The sequence below is a fragment of the Neomonachus schauinslandi genome, chromosome X, assembly GCF_002201575.2.
Source record: "Neomonachus schauinslandi chromosome X, ASM220157v2, whole genome shotgun sequence".
NCBI classification, from domain to species: Eukaryota; Metazoa; Chordata; class Mammalia; order Carnivora; family Phocidae; genus Neomonachus; species Neomonachus schauinslandi.
This window is the reverse complement of record NC_058419.1, coordinates 107,037,099-107,053,290: the sequence shown is the minus strand read 5'-3', so window position 1 is coordinate 107,053,290 and position 16,192 is coordinate 107,037,099. Positions and strand designations below refer to the sequence as shown.

The following is a 16,192-nucleotide window of genomic DNA, read 5'->3' as shown; positions in this document are numbered from 1 at the left end:
AAGGTAGCAGGAGGGGAAGAATGAAGGGGGGGAAATCGGAGGGGGAGACGAACCATGAGAGACGATGGACTCTGAAAAACAAACTGAGGGTTTTAGAGGGGTGGGGCATGGGGGGATGGGTTAGCCCAGTGATGGGTATTAAGGAGGGCACATATTGCATGGAGCACTGGGTGTTATGCACAAACAATGAATCATGGAACACTACATCTAAAACTAATGATGTAATGTATGGGGATTAACATAAGAATAAAAAAATTAAAATAAATAAAATAAATAAATAAATAGATGTTAAATAAATAAAAAAAAAACCAATGTGCACAAATCATAGCAGCATCCCCTACAACCTTACTGTGTTTTGTTCTAAAAACAGTGTTACTGTCAGTTACAGCAACATGGGAGTTAAAGAATTCAACTGCTTGTATATAGCATCAAATAAAAAACTACCTAACCATTCTGACAAAAAACTTTAATTACTGCAGAGCAAGCTGCAGACTTTTTCCAAAAGGTGAAATGCTTCATCATTCCAGAAAAGAAAAAATGTTTCTGAATAATGGGCCTACTGAATACCCTGGCGTAAGTGAAGCCATTCTTTTTCTCCCTTTTTTATTATTTATTTATTTTTTGAGTAAAGTTGACACACAGTGTTACATTAGCTTCAGGTGTACAACACAGGGATTCAACAAGTTTATCCATTATGCTATGCTCACCATTCGTACTCTGAATTATCTGATTTCTGTGCTATTATGCTCTTTGAGGAAACTTTTCCTGTCAAATTTCTTGATTTCTTTATAATACCTACTCTGAGTTCCGCTCATTAGAGAGGCTGTTCCTAACTGCTGTATTGGTCTAAGTGACTGTTACGGGTTCAACAGTGAACAGTGTCCAGCAAAAAGATATGAAGCCCTACTCCTCGGTACCTGTGAACATGTCTTTACTTGGAAATAGGACGAGGTCATACTGGAGTAGGGTGGGGCCTCACTCCAATATTACTGATGTTCTTATAAGAAGAGAAGAGGGGCGCCTGGCTAGCTCAGTCAGTAGAGCATGTGACTCTCGATCTTGGGATCGTGAGTTCGAGCCCCACGCTGGGCATAGAGATTACTTAATAAAAAAAAAAAAGGAAGAAGAAGAGAAGAGACACAGAGACACAAGAGGAAAAGAGCATGTGGCAATGGAGGCAGAGATTGAAGTGTTAGAGCTGCTAGCCAAGGAATGCCAAGGACTGCCAGCAAACCACCAGAAGCTAGGAAGAAGCAAGGAAGGATTCTCCCCCTACAAATTTTAGAGGGGTCATGGTCCTGCTGAGGCCTTGATTTTGGGCTTCTAGCTGCCAAACTGTGAGACAAGTTGTTTTAAGCCACCTACTTTGTGGTACTTCGTTACAGCAACCCCAGGAAACTAAGAGTGACCAGTACCATTCATGCCTAATGTAACTCAGACTCTTGTGAAATTCTCTGGGGCAAAACCAGAAACAAGCACCTTAATATGTAGCTATATATGATTTGAAAGTAATAAACACTGAACATAAATACCAAATAATGTGTCAGTCTTTATACAGGAGGAAGACGTTAATAAGCTACCGTTTACGGGGTGCCTGGGTGGCTCAGTCAGCTGAGTGTCCGACTCTTGATTTTGGCTCAGGTCATGATCTCAGGGTCCTGAGACTGAATCCCTGGTTAGGCTCCCGGGTCAGCAGGGAGTCTGCTTGAGATTCTCTCTCTCCCTCTGCCCCTCCCCCCACTCGCTTTCTCTGTCTCATTCTAAAAATAAATAAATAAATCTAAAAAAAATAACCCACCATCTGCATGGAATGAACTTTTTTTTTTTAAGATTTTATTTATTTGACAGAGAGAGACACAGCGAGAGAGAGAACACAAGCAGGGGGAGTGGGAGAGGGAGAAGCAGGCTTCCCATGGAGCAGGGAGCCCGATGCGGTGCTCGATCCCAGGACCCTGGGATCACAACCTGAGCCAAAGGCAGACGCTTAACAACTGAGCCACCCATGTGCTCCATGAAATGAACTTTCAATTCTTTTTCTAGAAGTGGTGAGCTATATACCTGTCTATTGATAGATAGGTAAATACACTGTTCTTCCACTAGGCCTAGCTGGCTGTATTGGAACAAGCAGGCAAACTTTAGATGAATACACACCTGAAACATTTGCATCTTCACTTCCATGGATGTCTTCCCAACCCAGCTAACATGGCCACTGAACTTAATGTCCTGTTCTGGGCTTAAGCTCATCTTCTGCATATCTGCAAAACAGAAAATCAATCTGAGTTCACACCATACCCCAAATTTTCTCTATTACAACTGGAAAATTTCACTTGAAATTCTGGCAAATTCCACCACATTTCCTCTTTTCTTTTTTTTAGTCTTCGAAACTAAAAACAACTTTTTTGACATAGAAAAGAAATTTATCTTTTTGAAAACTGCAGACAATGCAAAGAATATAAAAAATAAAACTGGAATCATGCAAAACCCTTCCACTCAAAGATTATTATAATAAATATGTATCTTGCTATATAGCATTCTAGATATTTTCATATATATATATATATATATATATATACATAAAAATTCCCCCATAAAAGGAAAATATTTCCTCTAATTTCAATAATCTCTTATAATTACTGAGAATTCTAATGACATACAGAAAATAATATCACTTACCAATCTTGTCCACCAGGGCTGTAACTATTGACAAAGGAGACATCTTAGCTTCATGAATTCTGGTGTGCATGTAGCAGATAAGAACTGTAAGGGAAGAGAACCAAATAAAGGAAAAGCAAAATTATTTCTCGTCATTTACAACTGACTCTCTGAAATTATCTCGTTTTGAAGACCCAACCCCCTATATCCCACTAGTGGTCTTATCTGAGGACCAAAGACTTTTCATACATTGAAGAGATTTGGGGATTCTCTAATCTGACTGCCCACTCAATTTTAGATTTGGTGAAGAAACCGAAGCCCAAAGCCCAAACCCACCAGGTGGCCTGTCACCGCTGCACAGAGATGCAGTGCCTCAATTACAGAAAGACCCCAGCACATGAGTCTGACAGCATCAGACATCTTCAGAAAAGAGAAACAAATCACAAGGACTCAGCTATTTTCCCTCTCTTTCCTAATCATAGAGCAATTATTTTGCTTAAGTTATTCCTCCTTCCCCACAACACCCTTGACTCCTACACTACCTTGCGGCTATCTGTGTACCTTCCATATTTTAATAAGTTTAGCATGGCTCTGTGCACCTTACAAATAACAACTGATTTTTTTTTAAAGATTTTATTTATTTATTTGAGACAGAGAGAATGAGAGAGACAGAGAGCACATGAGAGGGGGGAGGGTCAGAGGGAGAAGCAGACTCCCTGCCGAGCAGGGAGCCCGATGCGGGACTCGATCCCGGGACTCCAGGATCATGACCTGAGCCGAAGGCAGTCGCTTAACCAACTGAGCCACCCAGGCGCCCATAACAACTGATTTAAAGTTGTATTATACTCCTGTGTTTGGTGGCCTCACTGCTTCCCCATGATTCATTCAAACTTGTATCATCAGCCCTCAGGACCAGGGTCTGCACCCAATAAATATTAGTTAAGTGACAATAAATCCTTTCCATCCATGGACCTGCTAAAGGATGCCCTGGGGGAATGAGAGGCTGAAGGCAAGAAAGTCCATTTAAAAGCCTCTGTGGTACCCATAAAATAAATCGTACGTGGCTGACCTATGGCAGTATCAATGGAAATGAAAAGATCCTAGAGTTAAGAAGAAGGTGCACTTGACAATAGTGTAATAACCCCAGTGAAGGGGTGAAGATGGCACACCATTCACTGAAAAAGAGAATATGAGAAGAGCAGAATGGACTATTTTCAACATGTTAAATTTGAGAAGCCTATGGCGTATCCAAATGGAGATGTCCAGGAGGACAAATTGGTCTGGAACTCAGAAAAGCATACTGAGAACAAGTGAAGCATTGGGAGTAATTGAGATTACTTATAGTAAGTGGACAAATAAGCAAAAAAGGGCAGAAAACAAAACCCTAGGGATAACTAACATTCAAAAGATCACCAGAGAAAGAGGAACCCACAAAGGAGACTGGGAAGGAACAGCCAGAGAGGCAGGAGGAAATGTCCCCAAAGCCCAAGGATGAGTTGACAATATTAGGAGCCACAAAGGGGTCAGGGAAACCTTGAAGAGCACCCATCAGATCATGAAATAAGGGGGCCAATGGAAAGCTTGGCAAGAGCACTTCAGTGGCACAGAGGAGCAGAAGTCAGAACACGTGAGACTGGGCGCCTGGGTGGCTCAGATGGTTAAGCGTCTGCCTTCGGCTCAGGTCATGATCCCAGAGTCCTGGGATTGAGCCCCGCATCGGGCTCCCTGCTCCGCGGGGAGCCTGCTTCTCCCTCTGCCCCCCTCTCTCTCTCTCTCTCTCTCTGTGACTCTCATGAATAAATAAATAAAACATTAAAAAAAAAAGAACACGTGAGACTGGGAAGGAAACAGGAAGTCAAGATAGAGAGGAAATAAAAGCAAATTACTTTTTCCAACTCCTTCCAGAAAGTTAGCTCTGAAGTGAGGGACAAAGTTCAACAGTGTTGTAAGGGAAAGGGATTTTACTACTTTTCCTTATAAGATGGAAGAGCCTTGAACATGTTTATAAGTTAAAGGAAATGTGAAGTTGAAAAAAGGCTTGAGATATGAGAGAGAGCATAGGTGATAAGGCAAGTTGCTGGAAGAACTGGAAAGAACAGAATCCAAGTGAACAGGTGAAAGGAATTCAACAGGAGCCAATGAGGAAAAAAACAGGGTAGAGGCAGACGAGTCTGTGTATTTAGGGACACCTAAGTAAACTGAAGTCAACAGTGTGTGTGTGTGGGTTTTTTTTTTAAAGGTCAGTGAGAATGTTTACCCAAGTTCATTTATTTTTTAAAAATTTTATTTATTTATTTCAGAGAGAGAGAGAGAGAACAAGCGAGAAAGAGAGCATGAGCCGGGGAAGGGGGGGCAAAGGGAGAGGAAGAAGCAGGCTCCCCGCTGAGCAGGGAGCCCTACGCGGGCTCGATCCCAGGACCCTGGGATCATGACCTGAGCTGAAGGCAGATGCTCAACCGAGTGAGCCACGCAGGCTCCCCTAACAACCAAGTTTATTTAATCTGAAGAAACAAGCAGCTGGGGTTAAGCCTAACAATGGACTTATGTCTATATTGTAGAAGTCATTAGAGCCTTTCTTTAAACCCTTTCCCAACAGCTCAGTCCAAAAGTCATTAGTAAGAGCAAGCAAGGTAGCCCAGAGTAGGATGTTGGAGCCCAAATGGGGTCAGGAGGACATAAAGAGAGGAGGCAACAAGAGCAATGGCCCACGGGCGCCTGGGTGGCTCAGTTGGTTAAGCGACTGCCTTCGGCTCAGGTCATGATCCCGGAGTCCCGGGATCGAGTCCCGCATCGGGCTCCCTGCTCGGCGGGGGGTCTGCTTCCCCCTCTGCCCTCTTCCCTCTCGTGCTCTCTGTCTCTCATTCTCTCTCTCTCAAATAAATAAATAAAATCTTAATTAAAAAAAAAAAAAGAGCAATGGCCCAGCATGTTGCAGGCTGAGCACAATGAGGACGGTGACCCTGCAAAAGGGAACCTAGTATGAATCCCAATGAGATGACGGGAGCATCCATGAGGGGTCCATGAGGGCACAAGGGTGGCAGAGATATGAAATTAGCTTCATGCCAGGGAAACTGATAAGTAAATGGATTTAGGATAATGGAGCCAGCTGGAAAAGGAATTACAAACATGAAAAGGGAAGAAATGAATGAACCTGTGGTGCTGAACCAGAATTGGAACTGTCAGCGTAAACCCATCATTTTCATAGATGGATAAACAGACAGAAAGACAGACATGGAAGTAAATGTATGTGCATGTGCACAGATGCCCCACCTCGTCCACTGAAAGGACACGGGAGCAGTGACACCCCATCAGCAGGGACCACTCCCAACACAGATATCTTGGTTTCTAATGACCATTCTCCATCAAAAAGAACCAGAGCTCCTTGGAGATATGGATGATTCTAGGACTAAGCCAGGGAAAGTACAAATAAGCCTAGAATGTCTTCCTGTGCCAGAAAGTGAGGAAGTGCTCAAAGAATGAATAGGGACACATAAAAAAACAACAACAACAACAAAAAAAACCAGTCCAGTCTGAAGGGATTGGGACAGTCCCGGCACAATGTGAGCAGCACAAGAGATGAAAGTGACATTATAATCCATTCAATGAAATAGAAATCCTTGAGTCCATACTGATTTTAAAATAATAAATTAGGGGAGCCTCGGTGGCTCAGTCGGTTAAGCGACTGCCTTCAGGTTCAGGTCGGGATCCCAGGGTCCTGGGATCGAGCCCCGCATCAGGCTCCCTGCTCCGCGGAGAGCCTGCTTCTCCCTCTCCCTCTGCAAGCCGCCCTGCCAATCTGTGTTCTCTCTATGTCTCTGTCAAATAAAAAAATAAAATATTTTTTTAAAAATTAAATAAATAAGTAAAATAATAAATTGGAGGTCTGACAAGAAATGGACTGTTTATAAGGTCTGAATTTACCTGCCTACAAGGTACTTATTAATTACAAAGGGGGAAAGAGTAACTTTACAGTGAAGAAGCCTGGCAGACACCACCTTCATCAAGGAATCAAAGTTAACATCCCAGTAATGGGACAAATGAGAATTATGTGCCAGTTGATGAGAGGCAGTAAGAACACATCATCCTTCCTGTGATGTTCCTGCCAAAGATGCAGGTCTCAAATCCAATCTTGGGGAAGCATCAAATAAACCCAAATTGAGAGAAATTCGACTGGCCTATAACCTTCAAAAGTTTCAAGGTCATGGAAGTCAGAGACACACTGAGGAGCTATTCCTCACACAACAACTAAATGCAACATTTGATTCAGAACTGGATCCCCTCTGCTACAAAGGACCACTGGGGAAAGTTGAATGGGGTCCGAGGATCAAAGAGTCTAAAGTAGCAGGATTAATTTCCGGATTTTGATGGCTGTACTGTGGTTATGGAGGAGAATGTCCTTGTTTGTAGGAAATAGTAATGAAAACCATCGGGGGTGATGTGCATCACATCAGCAACGTATTCTCTTAAATGACTCAGAGAAGAACAATTCTTTGTACTGTACTAGCAACTTTTCCATAAATTCAAGACTTTTTGAAAAGTTATTAGAAAGAAGAATTAATGAGATTACAACTGTTAAACAGGAATCTACGTTTTCAGGGAAAAAAATTATGACAATTCAGAGGTAACAGAGGCCCTTCTTTTACTCCTCTTTTAGAATATTCTCAGCTGCGCAAGTTAAAGAATTAAAAAAGCCTCTCTCCAGCCAAAGGATTCAATGTATAGCTGTAAATATCTACTTAGAAATGCTAAAATAATACCAGTACCTCCTAAGCTGTCAAGGTCCTCAAGAATCCTGCCAAATCTGTGAAATAAAGAAAACTGTGATTAAATGAAAACCATGATCATCACCCCTTAAAAATGAAGAACACAGTTTGGGTAGATGAAAGGTTCTAAAATTGAATGGGGGTGACAGCCGCATGACTCTATGAATATACAAAAAACCACAGAATTGCACACGTTACCTAACTGAATAGGATCGTGTGGGAATTACATCTCAAAGTCTCAATAATGAAAGGAAATAAACTAAAAACAAATAAATGACACAAATAAAAAGAGTGCTGTGTTACCTTATGGTGTTTTGAACAGTCAAATATTTCTCTCGTAATTCAGGCTGACTACCCAAAGGCAAGAGAACCTCACTGTAACTGTCTCTCATTCTCCTGGGTGGCAGTCCTTTCTGCGACTCAGCCAAAAAACTCTGAAGTAATTTTCTTTCCTCCATTGCTTTCACATGGTCTCTGAGAAGAAAGGATGCAAGCTTCATGAAACACAGAGGCAGTTGCTATTCCACATGCCAGTGACATTCAGGCAGGTCAGACACCATCAAAGGAGGAAAATGAAGGTCTGGACCTACCTCATCCTCTCTTCCTTCCCTCCCTCCCCACCTGGCACTTGGTGGAATTAAAATGTTTCTGTTAAAATGTCTTGGGCTTGTAGATAAAAAAAAAAAAAAAATACTTATAAGTGATACAGATATACCCAAACAAACCATATATCCACCTCATCAAAAAGTGTATTCAAAACACAGAATATTTGACATCCAATTAAAAATGCAGCGAGGGACACAAATATACATGTGGACTAAGGAACAAAGTGGCCACTGAACTCCATCTTCCCATTTCTCACCTTGACAATTCTCACATTCTCTGTGCCCCAGCTCGCTCTCTCTCTCTCTCTCTCTGCCTTCAATTTCAGGAAAGAGAGACAGAGGAAGAAAAATGGAGTATATCCAAAAGAAGTACGGAAGGCAGAGCAAAAGGTAAAGAGGAGGAGAACATGAAAAGGAGATGGGAAGGGAAGAAAAAAGAAGAGATGATTAAAGTGGGACAGAAGAGAGAGAAAGGGGAGAGGAAACTAAAATGTTGACAATATCATTAATTCAGACGTCTTTCTAAGCTTCACTTATGAAGTATTATTGCCAGAAAGATTTAGCTTACCAAAAATAGAGGGGGTAGAGGAAAAAGTTAAATGGCACCAGGTAAATCCTAAATATGGAACATTCTACATGACATATGGCTTGGCCTCTTTAAAGTCAAGCTCATAGAAAAAAAGAAAAAAGGAGGGAGGATAATTGTCTACTATTCTAGGTTAGGGGAGACCAAAGAGTCATAACCACTAAAGGCAATATACAATCCTTTATTGGATCTTGGTATTTTTTTAAAAGCTGTAAAAGACATTTGGGGAACGGGTGAGAAATTCTGAATAGATAAGTAATATAATATTAGGGAATTAGTGTCAGTTTCATTGTGTAAGAGAATATCTTGTTTGTTAGAGACACACAATTGCTGATTTTGTTACACAAGAGAATATATTTATTTATTGGAGATATATGCTGAAGTGTCATGATATCATGATACCTATAATTTACTTAGAAATAGTTCAACCAATATATGCATATTGGCAAATCTGGAGAAACATAAGTATCCAATCAAGATGGTAGGGACACAGGGCGCCTGGGTGGCTCAGTCGGTTAAGCGACTGCCTTCGGCTCAGGTCATGATCCTGGAGTCCCGGGATCGAGTCCCGCATCGGGCTCCCTGCTCAGCGGGGGGTCTGCTTCTCCCTCTCCCCCTCCCCCTGCTTGTGTTCCCTCTCTCGCTGTGTCTCTCTCTGTCAAATAAATAAATAAAATCTTTAAAAAAAAAAAAAGATGGTAGGGACACAGGTATTCATTTTTTCTACTTTTCAGTAAACTGAAAATTTTCATATAAACAGTTAAAAAGAAGTCATTAGATAATTTCTACACAAGAATAGATTATTTCATGACTAGTGACTGCTTTTTCTTTTTATCTCATTTTAGTCTCAAAATTCAGTACACCAAGAAGGATATTATCCTATTTCACAGCAGGGAAATACTGAGAGACCAGGTTAACTGTGAACTGACAAGAAGCAATAAAGGAGTCAGGCTGCATGAAATAGAAAAACCGAGAAACTTGGGTTTAAGTCCCAAACCCTGATACTTAATTATTCAATCTCTCTGAGTTTCAGTTTCATCATTGGTAAAAAAGACAGGAACATACACCATAAGCATGTCACAAGTTTTGTTGAGAATCAGTGAGGTAATATACCTGAATGCACTTTGAAAAATGTAGAGTACGTGTTAATCACATTATTTTATGACAACAATGCATCCAATGATGAGTATGTTGGAATGTTGGTCTTCTCCCCCAAGTAAAAAAAATACCTCTCAACCCATTTCCGAACACAGGGCCCCCTCCGTCCCTACAATGAGACCATCAGCTGGGCCTACATACAGCCTCGCCTATAGGGATAAAAGAAATTGCATGCCTACCTCCAGTTTGTGGATGCTCCTACTATCTCCCGCAACTTATCACGAACTGAAACAAAAATAAAGAGGTCACTCCAAGAAACAAGAGAAAAATTGGAACTGGATTATGGCAATGAGTTCAAGAACAATGAAAAGCAGTTCATGCACTCAGAAGCCTTTTTTTTTTTTTTTTTTAAGATTTTATTTATTTATTTGAGAGAGCGAGAATGAGAGAGAAAGAACACATGAGAGGGGATAGGGTCAGAGGGCCAAAGCAGACTCCCTGCCGAGCAGGGAGCCCGATGCGGGACTCGATCCAGGGACTCCAGGATCATGACCTGAGCCGAAGGCAGTCGCTTAACCAACTGAGCCACCCAGGCGCCCCCATGCACTCAGAAGCTTTAAAGAATGATTAATTTCCATTTAATGCCACAACAAAGAGCTCAGAGAAGGGATCAAGCCTCTGCTTCCTAAAAACTTGAGACAACTGTTGTCTCCTTCGTGCAGAAAAGAATACTCTTGTGCCAATCACTGGGATTTACTTACATAAACAAAAAAGGGTAACTCCAATTATTCATCAGGTGGGGCAGTATCACAGTCAGTAGGAGTCCCTTTATGATGGAGATATTATGACCCAAATCATCACCTCGCTTCTTCTAGGCAGTAGTAGATCAGATTGCTTAGCGCAGAGACTAACACTGATATCCAAGTCTCATTCTGATTTTTTATACTATCCTAACTGTCAGAAAAGTTTAAGCCACAAAAATGAAGCAAAGATGTAAATCAAGGATAAGCAAAGAAAAGCAATTTAATTTTAGTTAATGCTCAAAAAGTGCAAGAATGAATTAATGCAAAAACAAATTAAGCACTTAAAAAAGTTGATACTAATTACCACACACACCGTGATTCACATGTATAGGTGAACATGCTATATGGATAAAGGGAAAATAAATTAGATAAGCAGTGGAAATTGAAGACTAAAAAATAAATCTATACGATTTCATATAATGTGCTAAGTTCATGTTTTTTCTAGCATTTACATGCATTTATATAGGATTTATAAAATACATATTCCAGTATAGGAAATGAACTACAGCAATCCTTGGTCCTTCAATAACTAACTGATCAAAACAAAATAAGGTTAAACATGCACTTTAATGAAAAAATAGTTGATTTTTCTGTCAAACAATTGTTACACACCATAAATTTGGTACAAACTCTAATTACAACTAAATCATAGGGGCGCCTGGGTGCCTCAGTCAGTTAAGTGTCTGACTCTTGGTTTTGGCTCAGGTCATGATCTCAGGGTTGTGAGATCGAGCCCCACACCAGGCTCTGTGCTCATCCTGTAGTCTGCTTGGGATTGTCTCATTCTCACTCTGTCCCTCCCACTACTCTCTCCCTCTCTCTCTAAAATAAAATAAATAACATCTTTTTTTAAGATTTTTAAAAATTATTTATTTATTTATTTGACAGAGAAGGAGCACAAGCAGGGGGAGCGGCAGAGGCAGAGGGAGAAACAGGCTCCCCGCTGAGCAGGGAGCCGGATATGGGACTTGATCCCAGGACCCTGGGATCATGACCTGAGCCGAAGGCAGATGCCCAACCGACTGAGCCACCCAGGCGCCCCAAATAAAACCTTTAGAAAACTACTAAATCATAGAGAACTGCAAAATATACAGGCATACCTCATTTTATTGCACTTCACTTTATTGTTCTTCACAAACAGTATGTTTTTTGCAAATTGAAGGGTTGTGGCAACCCTGCGTCAGTGCCACTTTTCCAACAGCATTTGGTCACTTTGTGTCTCTATGTCACATTTTGGTAATTCTTGCAATATTTCAAACTTTTTCATAATTATTATATTTGTTATGCTGATCTGTGACCAGTGAGCTTTGATGGTACTATTTTAATTGCTTTGATATGTACACTGTTTTTTTAGACATAGCACTATCGCATATTTAATAGACTACAGTGTAGTGTAAGCATAACTTTTAAATGCACTGGGAAACCAACAAATTGATTTGACTCACTTTGTTGTGATATTCTCTTTATTGCACTGGTCTGGAACCAAACCTGCAATATCTCCAAGGTATGCCTGTAACCACTAGGAAATTGTGGACTTATTTGTGACTTTTTTTCCCTCCTGAGCTCCTTGAATAAAAGAATGGTCAAAAAGCATACCAAACAGTACACTTGCCGATCCTCGCTGACATAAAATCATTATTACTAGTTTAGTCAGTGTAAGAAGAAAGGTGGGTATTGAGGGCCAAGAAAAAAAGTAGAAATATATATATATATATATATATATATATATATATATATATAGGACAATATGAGGATCAGATTATATATATATATACACACATATGTATATAATAAATTTGTACCTTTTCAAGAAGCCACAATTTTAATTATAATGAATACTCCTAAACTGATATAGACATCCATAGTTTGCATATCAGACTAGTAACTGAAATTAACTTCAACTAAGCATGGATTAACAGCATCTCTAACAAAACTATAGATTAGGAGCATTTAGTTGCTACAAATGAAGGGCCCATGTCTTACTTATACAGCAGGTGTCTTTTGTGCATGCTTTCCACTTTAGTACTGATACAAGGAAGGTGGATATCATTTAACTGAAAGAGCTCCGTCTCCCAGGAACAAAAGCTCAAATTCTGAATGTGGTTTCTACCCAAAGCTATACTGAGTATTTTATATATGAGAAGTTCTACCGTTAATATGTCTCATTTGTCCTAAACTACCTATCTATATGCCTCCCAAGTAAGACAGGGTTTTTTACCACGTGGGTCTAAAAGGTAAACAGCCATGCTTGCCTTCATGCATATGGATGACTCTCTGTTTCTCCGGATTCTGGGATCCTTGAGTCAGTCCTCTGCCAGGAATAAGCAGCCCCTTGTTCAAGGAACAAAACCTACAAAACAAGATAAAACATACTGGAGTAGGTTCCATGGCTTCTTGGCAACCCCAAAGACCCGTCCCTCCTCCCAGAACACTTGGCCAATCCATATCCTTAGTATATACTTTCTTGTAAGGGTCTGTACTTGTTTCTCCAGTGTATGTATATTTGCATATGATGCTATTCTACAAATCATCTCTCCAACCAGAGTAAACATTTCATGAGAGCAGACACCAATTAGCTAACAATCTACAAAATAAATAAAAGATACCAACCAGGTTTAATGGATTTACTCTTGCCTTTTTATTAGCTTCAGAAGCCCAGAATCAATTTGGTTAACAGTTGAGTAAATTAATTATGAACATTTATTATTAATTATGAACATTTATTTTGTTCTTTATTCTCACACCATAAGCTCAAGCCAATTATAAGTTAATGAATTTGAAAACAGAATTAGCCCTTTCCAGACTCAAAGAGAGTATTTATTGGACTGGGGCAGAAATCTCCTAATCCCCAAACAAAATAAAAACTATTTGCCCAAATGTGCCTAGCCTAGTCTGCCAAAATAAGTTAAGTTGGTTTTAGTTCACTGTTTTAAGTGTTGACTCCCACTCACTCACTATCATATCAGGGATAACACACATACAGTGTCAGAGATTGACAAAGCAATTTGCTGATTGCACAGCTGAAGAAAGCAAGGCACTGAAGAGGTCAAGAACCCCAAATACTGTTACTCATTCTAGTTCAAGTTACTAGTAAATTCTTACTACCTCATGCCAGGACAAGTGAGGACTAACACCCCCACCCCCCCAAAAAAGTTTCTTCATCTGTAAAATGGGGTATAGTATCTTACCCTACAGGACTGTCATAAGGCGAAAGAAGTTCCTATACACACATGCACACATAAATGCATCTGTAGGCAAGCTGTTTTTTATTGTTTTTTTTTTTCCACAATCTCAGGCTACTTCCCTTTTATATATGCAGCACTGAAGTGGAGCGAGCGGAAGAATGGTTTAATCACTACCCAACATCTCAGTACCTCAGAGTTACTGGCTTATCCCCTGATAAGCTCTCCGGAGTTTTACAGCGAAATCCCTAGGTAGGCCTTTAGAAGAAACTGTCAAGAAGCTTTGGGACATTCAGGACTCTATGATTGAACCTTTCCAATAAAAGAAGACCAAGGAGGCCAATCTCTTCATGGCTTGCTTAGGAAGTCACAGAAGTCACCTTAGGTGTGAGCAAAGTGTCTTAGCTCTGTTCCGGGTCCCAAGCTTAGGGTAGGTGTCCAGGAAGAGCTTTCAGTACACTAGCAGGCAATGCCACTCATATGCCCTCCACTCTGGGGAAATGCCTCAATTTAGAAACTGAACAAATTCAGGTGACTCTTTGGTGAGTCTGGGGGAAAAAAAGAAGCTACAAAGATTGCCCACTTGTCAAATAGCCTAATCATCTCGAACAGTCTGTATTCATTTATGAACTCTTCCACTCACTAAACACTAACAGAGTACCTGCTTAAGGTTCAACAGAATTTACCAGAAAGGAATGCAGGTTTATGGGAGTTCAGGGCAAAGAAAGAGACTTCCAAACTGGGGGAGAGGAGATCAAAAAAGGTTTCCTTGGGAAAAGGCACATGGCAAGACCATGTAGCTTTTTTTTTTTTAAGACTGATTGATTGCTTTGACAGAGAGAGAGCGCGCCGCGCACAAGCAGGGGGAGCTAGAAAAGCAGCAGCAGGCCCCCCGCTGAGCAGGGAGCCCGATGTGGGGCTTGATGTGGGGTTCGATCCCAGGACCCTGAGATCATGACCTGAGCCGAAGGCAGACGCTTAACTGACTGAGCCACTCAGACGCCCCAAGACCGTGTAGCCTTGCAGAAGGCCCCTCACATCATGTCCAACATAAGCTAAAGCCAACTGTGGCCCTTCCTGTAATGTAACACTGTCTAAATAGTGTTAACAAAGCTTTTCTTTTTTAAGCGCTATGAGAGAGAGAGAAAACCTTTTTCAACAGATAGCAAGATCCACAGGGACAGTGAGAGAGAGAGAGAGAGAGATCCAGGATCCCCAAGAGAAAGGATAGAGTTCAGTGTCAGTCAGCACCAGTGTGGCCCACACCGAGCTGGTGCACCTGTAGTGGGATGATTCCAAACGCTGGAACAGGGGGGAGGCCCCTGGGAACTGGCCAGGCACAAAGAACCTGGGGACAGCTGGAGTGCTCGGGCGAAAGGGGCTGGGGGAGAGTCAGAATTGCCCTAGAGTCCCTAGGCGTTAACTGTGCAAGCTGGCATATGACACATACAAAAAGGCATCCTCCTTGTCCAAGTGGCCTAATCAAGCCCCCCCCACCACGCCCCCTCGCTGCTCATTAAAGGTAAAATTTAGATCAGCACCGAAGGCCCTAGGCACACAGTCCTGACTGAGGTCCTGACAGCCCAAGAGGTACCCTGAAATCTCTGCGCACATTATAATACACTTTACCCAGAGTCCAAGCGGGTCAAGCACTTAACCCTAAAAATGCTCTCCAAAGGAGGGCAAAGGGCTGGAAAGTTAATGTGGAATCCTGAATGCTAGCTATCCGACAAGGGGCTACCCCCAAACCACACCCCTGATGAGCAAAGAGAAAGGAATTTCAGGGAACACCCAACTTCCTCCCTTAAAGTGCCGCTTCGCTTTTAATATCAAACTCTGCTCCAGAAGCCTTTAAGGTGGGGGTCGCGGCGCCCCACCCTAAGCCAGACAGCACCTGTCCAGGCGCGGTTGCAGAAGGTGGGCGCCCCTTCCGCCCCCAAACCCTCGCATTAGTCCCTCCAGCAGGCGGCCGGTTCCTTCCGCCCAGGCCCGCTAGCAGCCCGAGCGCGAGCGTGGGCGACCCCAGGACGGCGCCACACCTGCCCCCGGCTACCTACCGCAGCGCCGCCCGCCTCATCGCGCTCTGCGGCCGCGCGCGCGACCAGAGACCCGGGCCACGCGAGCCGGTCCGCTGGGGAAGTTGCGGGAATGGAGAGCGCGAGTTCAAGCGCGAGCGCGGGACCAGACCTCGCTCCCCACGGCCGCACCCTCGCGGAGCAGCCGCCCGGGGGCGGAGCCTTGCTGCTGGGGGTGGAGGCTCGCGGCGGACCGGGGGTGGTGCGCGGCGCCTGCAGCCTCTGTCATTGGCGGGAAGCCTGAGTTGGAGGACAGGCCAACCCCGCCATTACCGATTAAAGGCACCACGCAGCATGGACGGAGTGTGACGTGGAGGCCAGAGGTTCTCGGAGCTTGTCTTCGTTATTCCGCTTCGCCGAAGGCCGCGCAATCTTGACCCCCATGCCTGGGCCCCCGGTCTGTGGTTCTTGCCCTTAGCTGCGCGTCG

General features: G+C 42.5%; 1 protein-coding gene and 1 non-coding gene across 3 annotated transcripts in view; one reads left to right on the top strand and one right to left on the bottom strand.

Annotated features, from left to right (window-relative positions):
• The window catches only part of ACOT9 (acyl-CoA thioesterase 9), a 37,955-nt gene extending 22,043 nt beyond the window's left edge, over positions 1-15,912 (bottom strand). The window contains exons 1-8 of one of the 2 annotated variants that reach the window (XM_044911580.1): positions 15,747-15,912; positions 12,760-12,857; positions 10,821-10,847; positions 9,944-9,989; positions 7,719-7,889; positions 7,416-7,453; positions 2,674-2,757; positions 2,152-2,255 (exon numbers count right to left, since the gene is read on the bottom strand). In XM_044911580.1, the coding sequence (XP_044767515.1) occupies positions 2,152-2,255; positions 2,674-2,757; positions 7,416-7,453; positions 7,719-7,889; positions 9,944-9,989; positions 10,821-10,847; positions 12,760-12,857; positions 15,747-15,766 (588 nt within the window). In that variant the 5' untranslated portion in view covers positions 15,767-15,912. The remainder of the gene's footprint in view (positions 1-2,151; positions 2,256-2,673; positions 2,758-7,415; positions 7,454-7,718; positions 7,890-9,943; positions 9,990-10,820; positions 10,848-12,759; positions 12,858-15,746) is intronic. The other variant, XM_044911581.1, reaches the window with a different exon arrangement.
• Positions 1,020-1,092, top strand: TRNAE-CUC. The gene has a single exon. It is a non-coding gene; the product is annotated as a tRNA-Glu (tRNA).
• Positions 15,913-16,192: the final 280 nt, after the last annotated feature.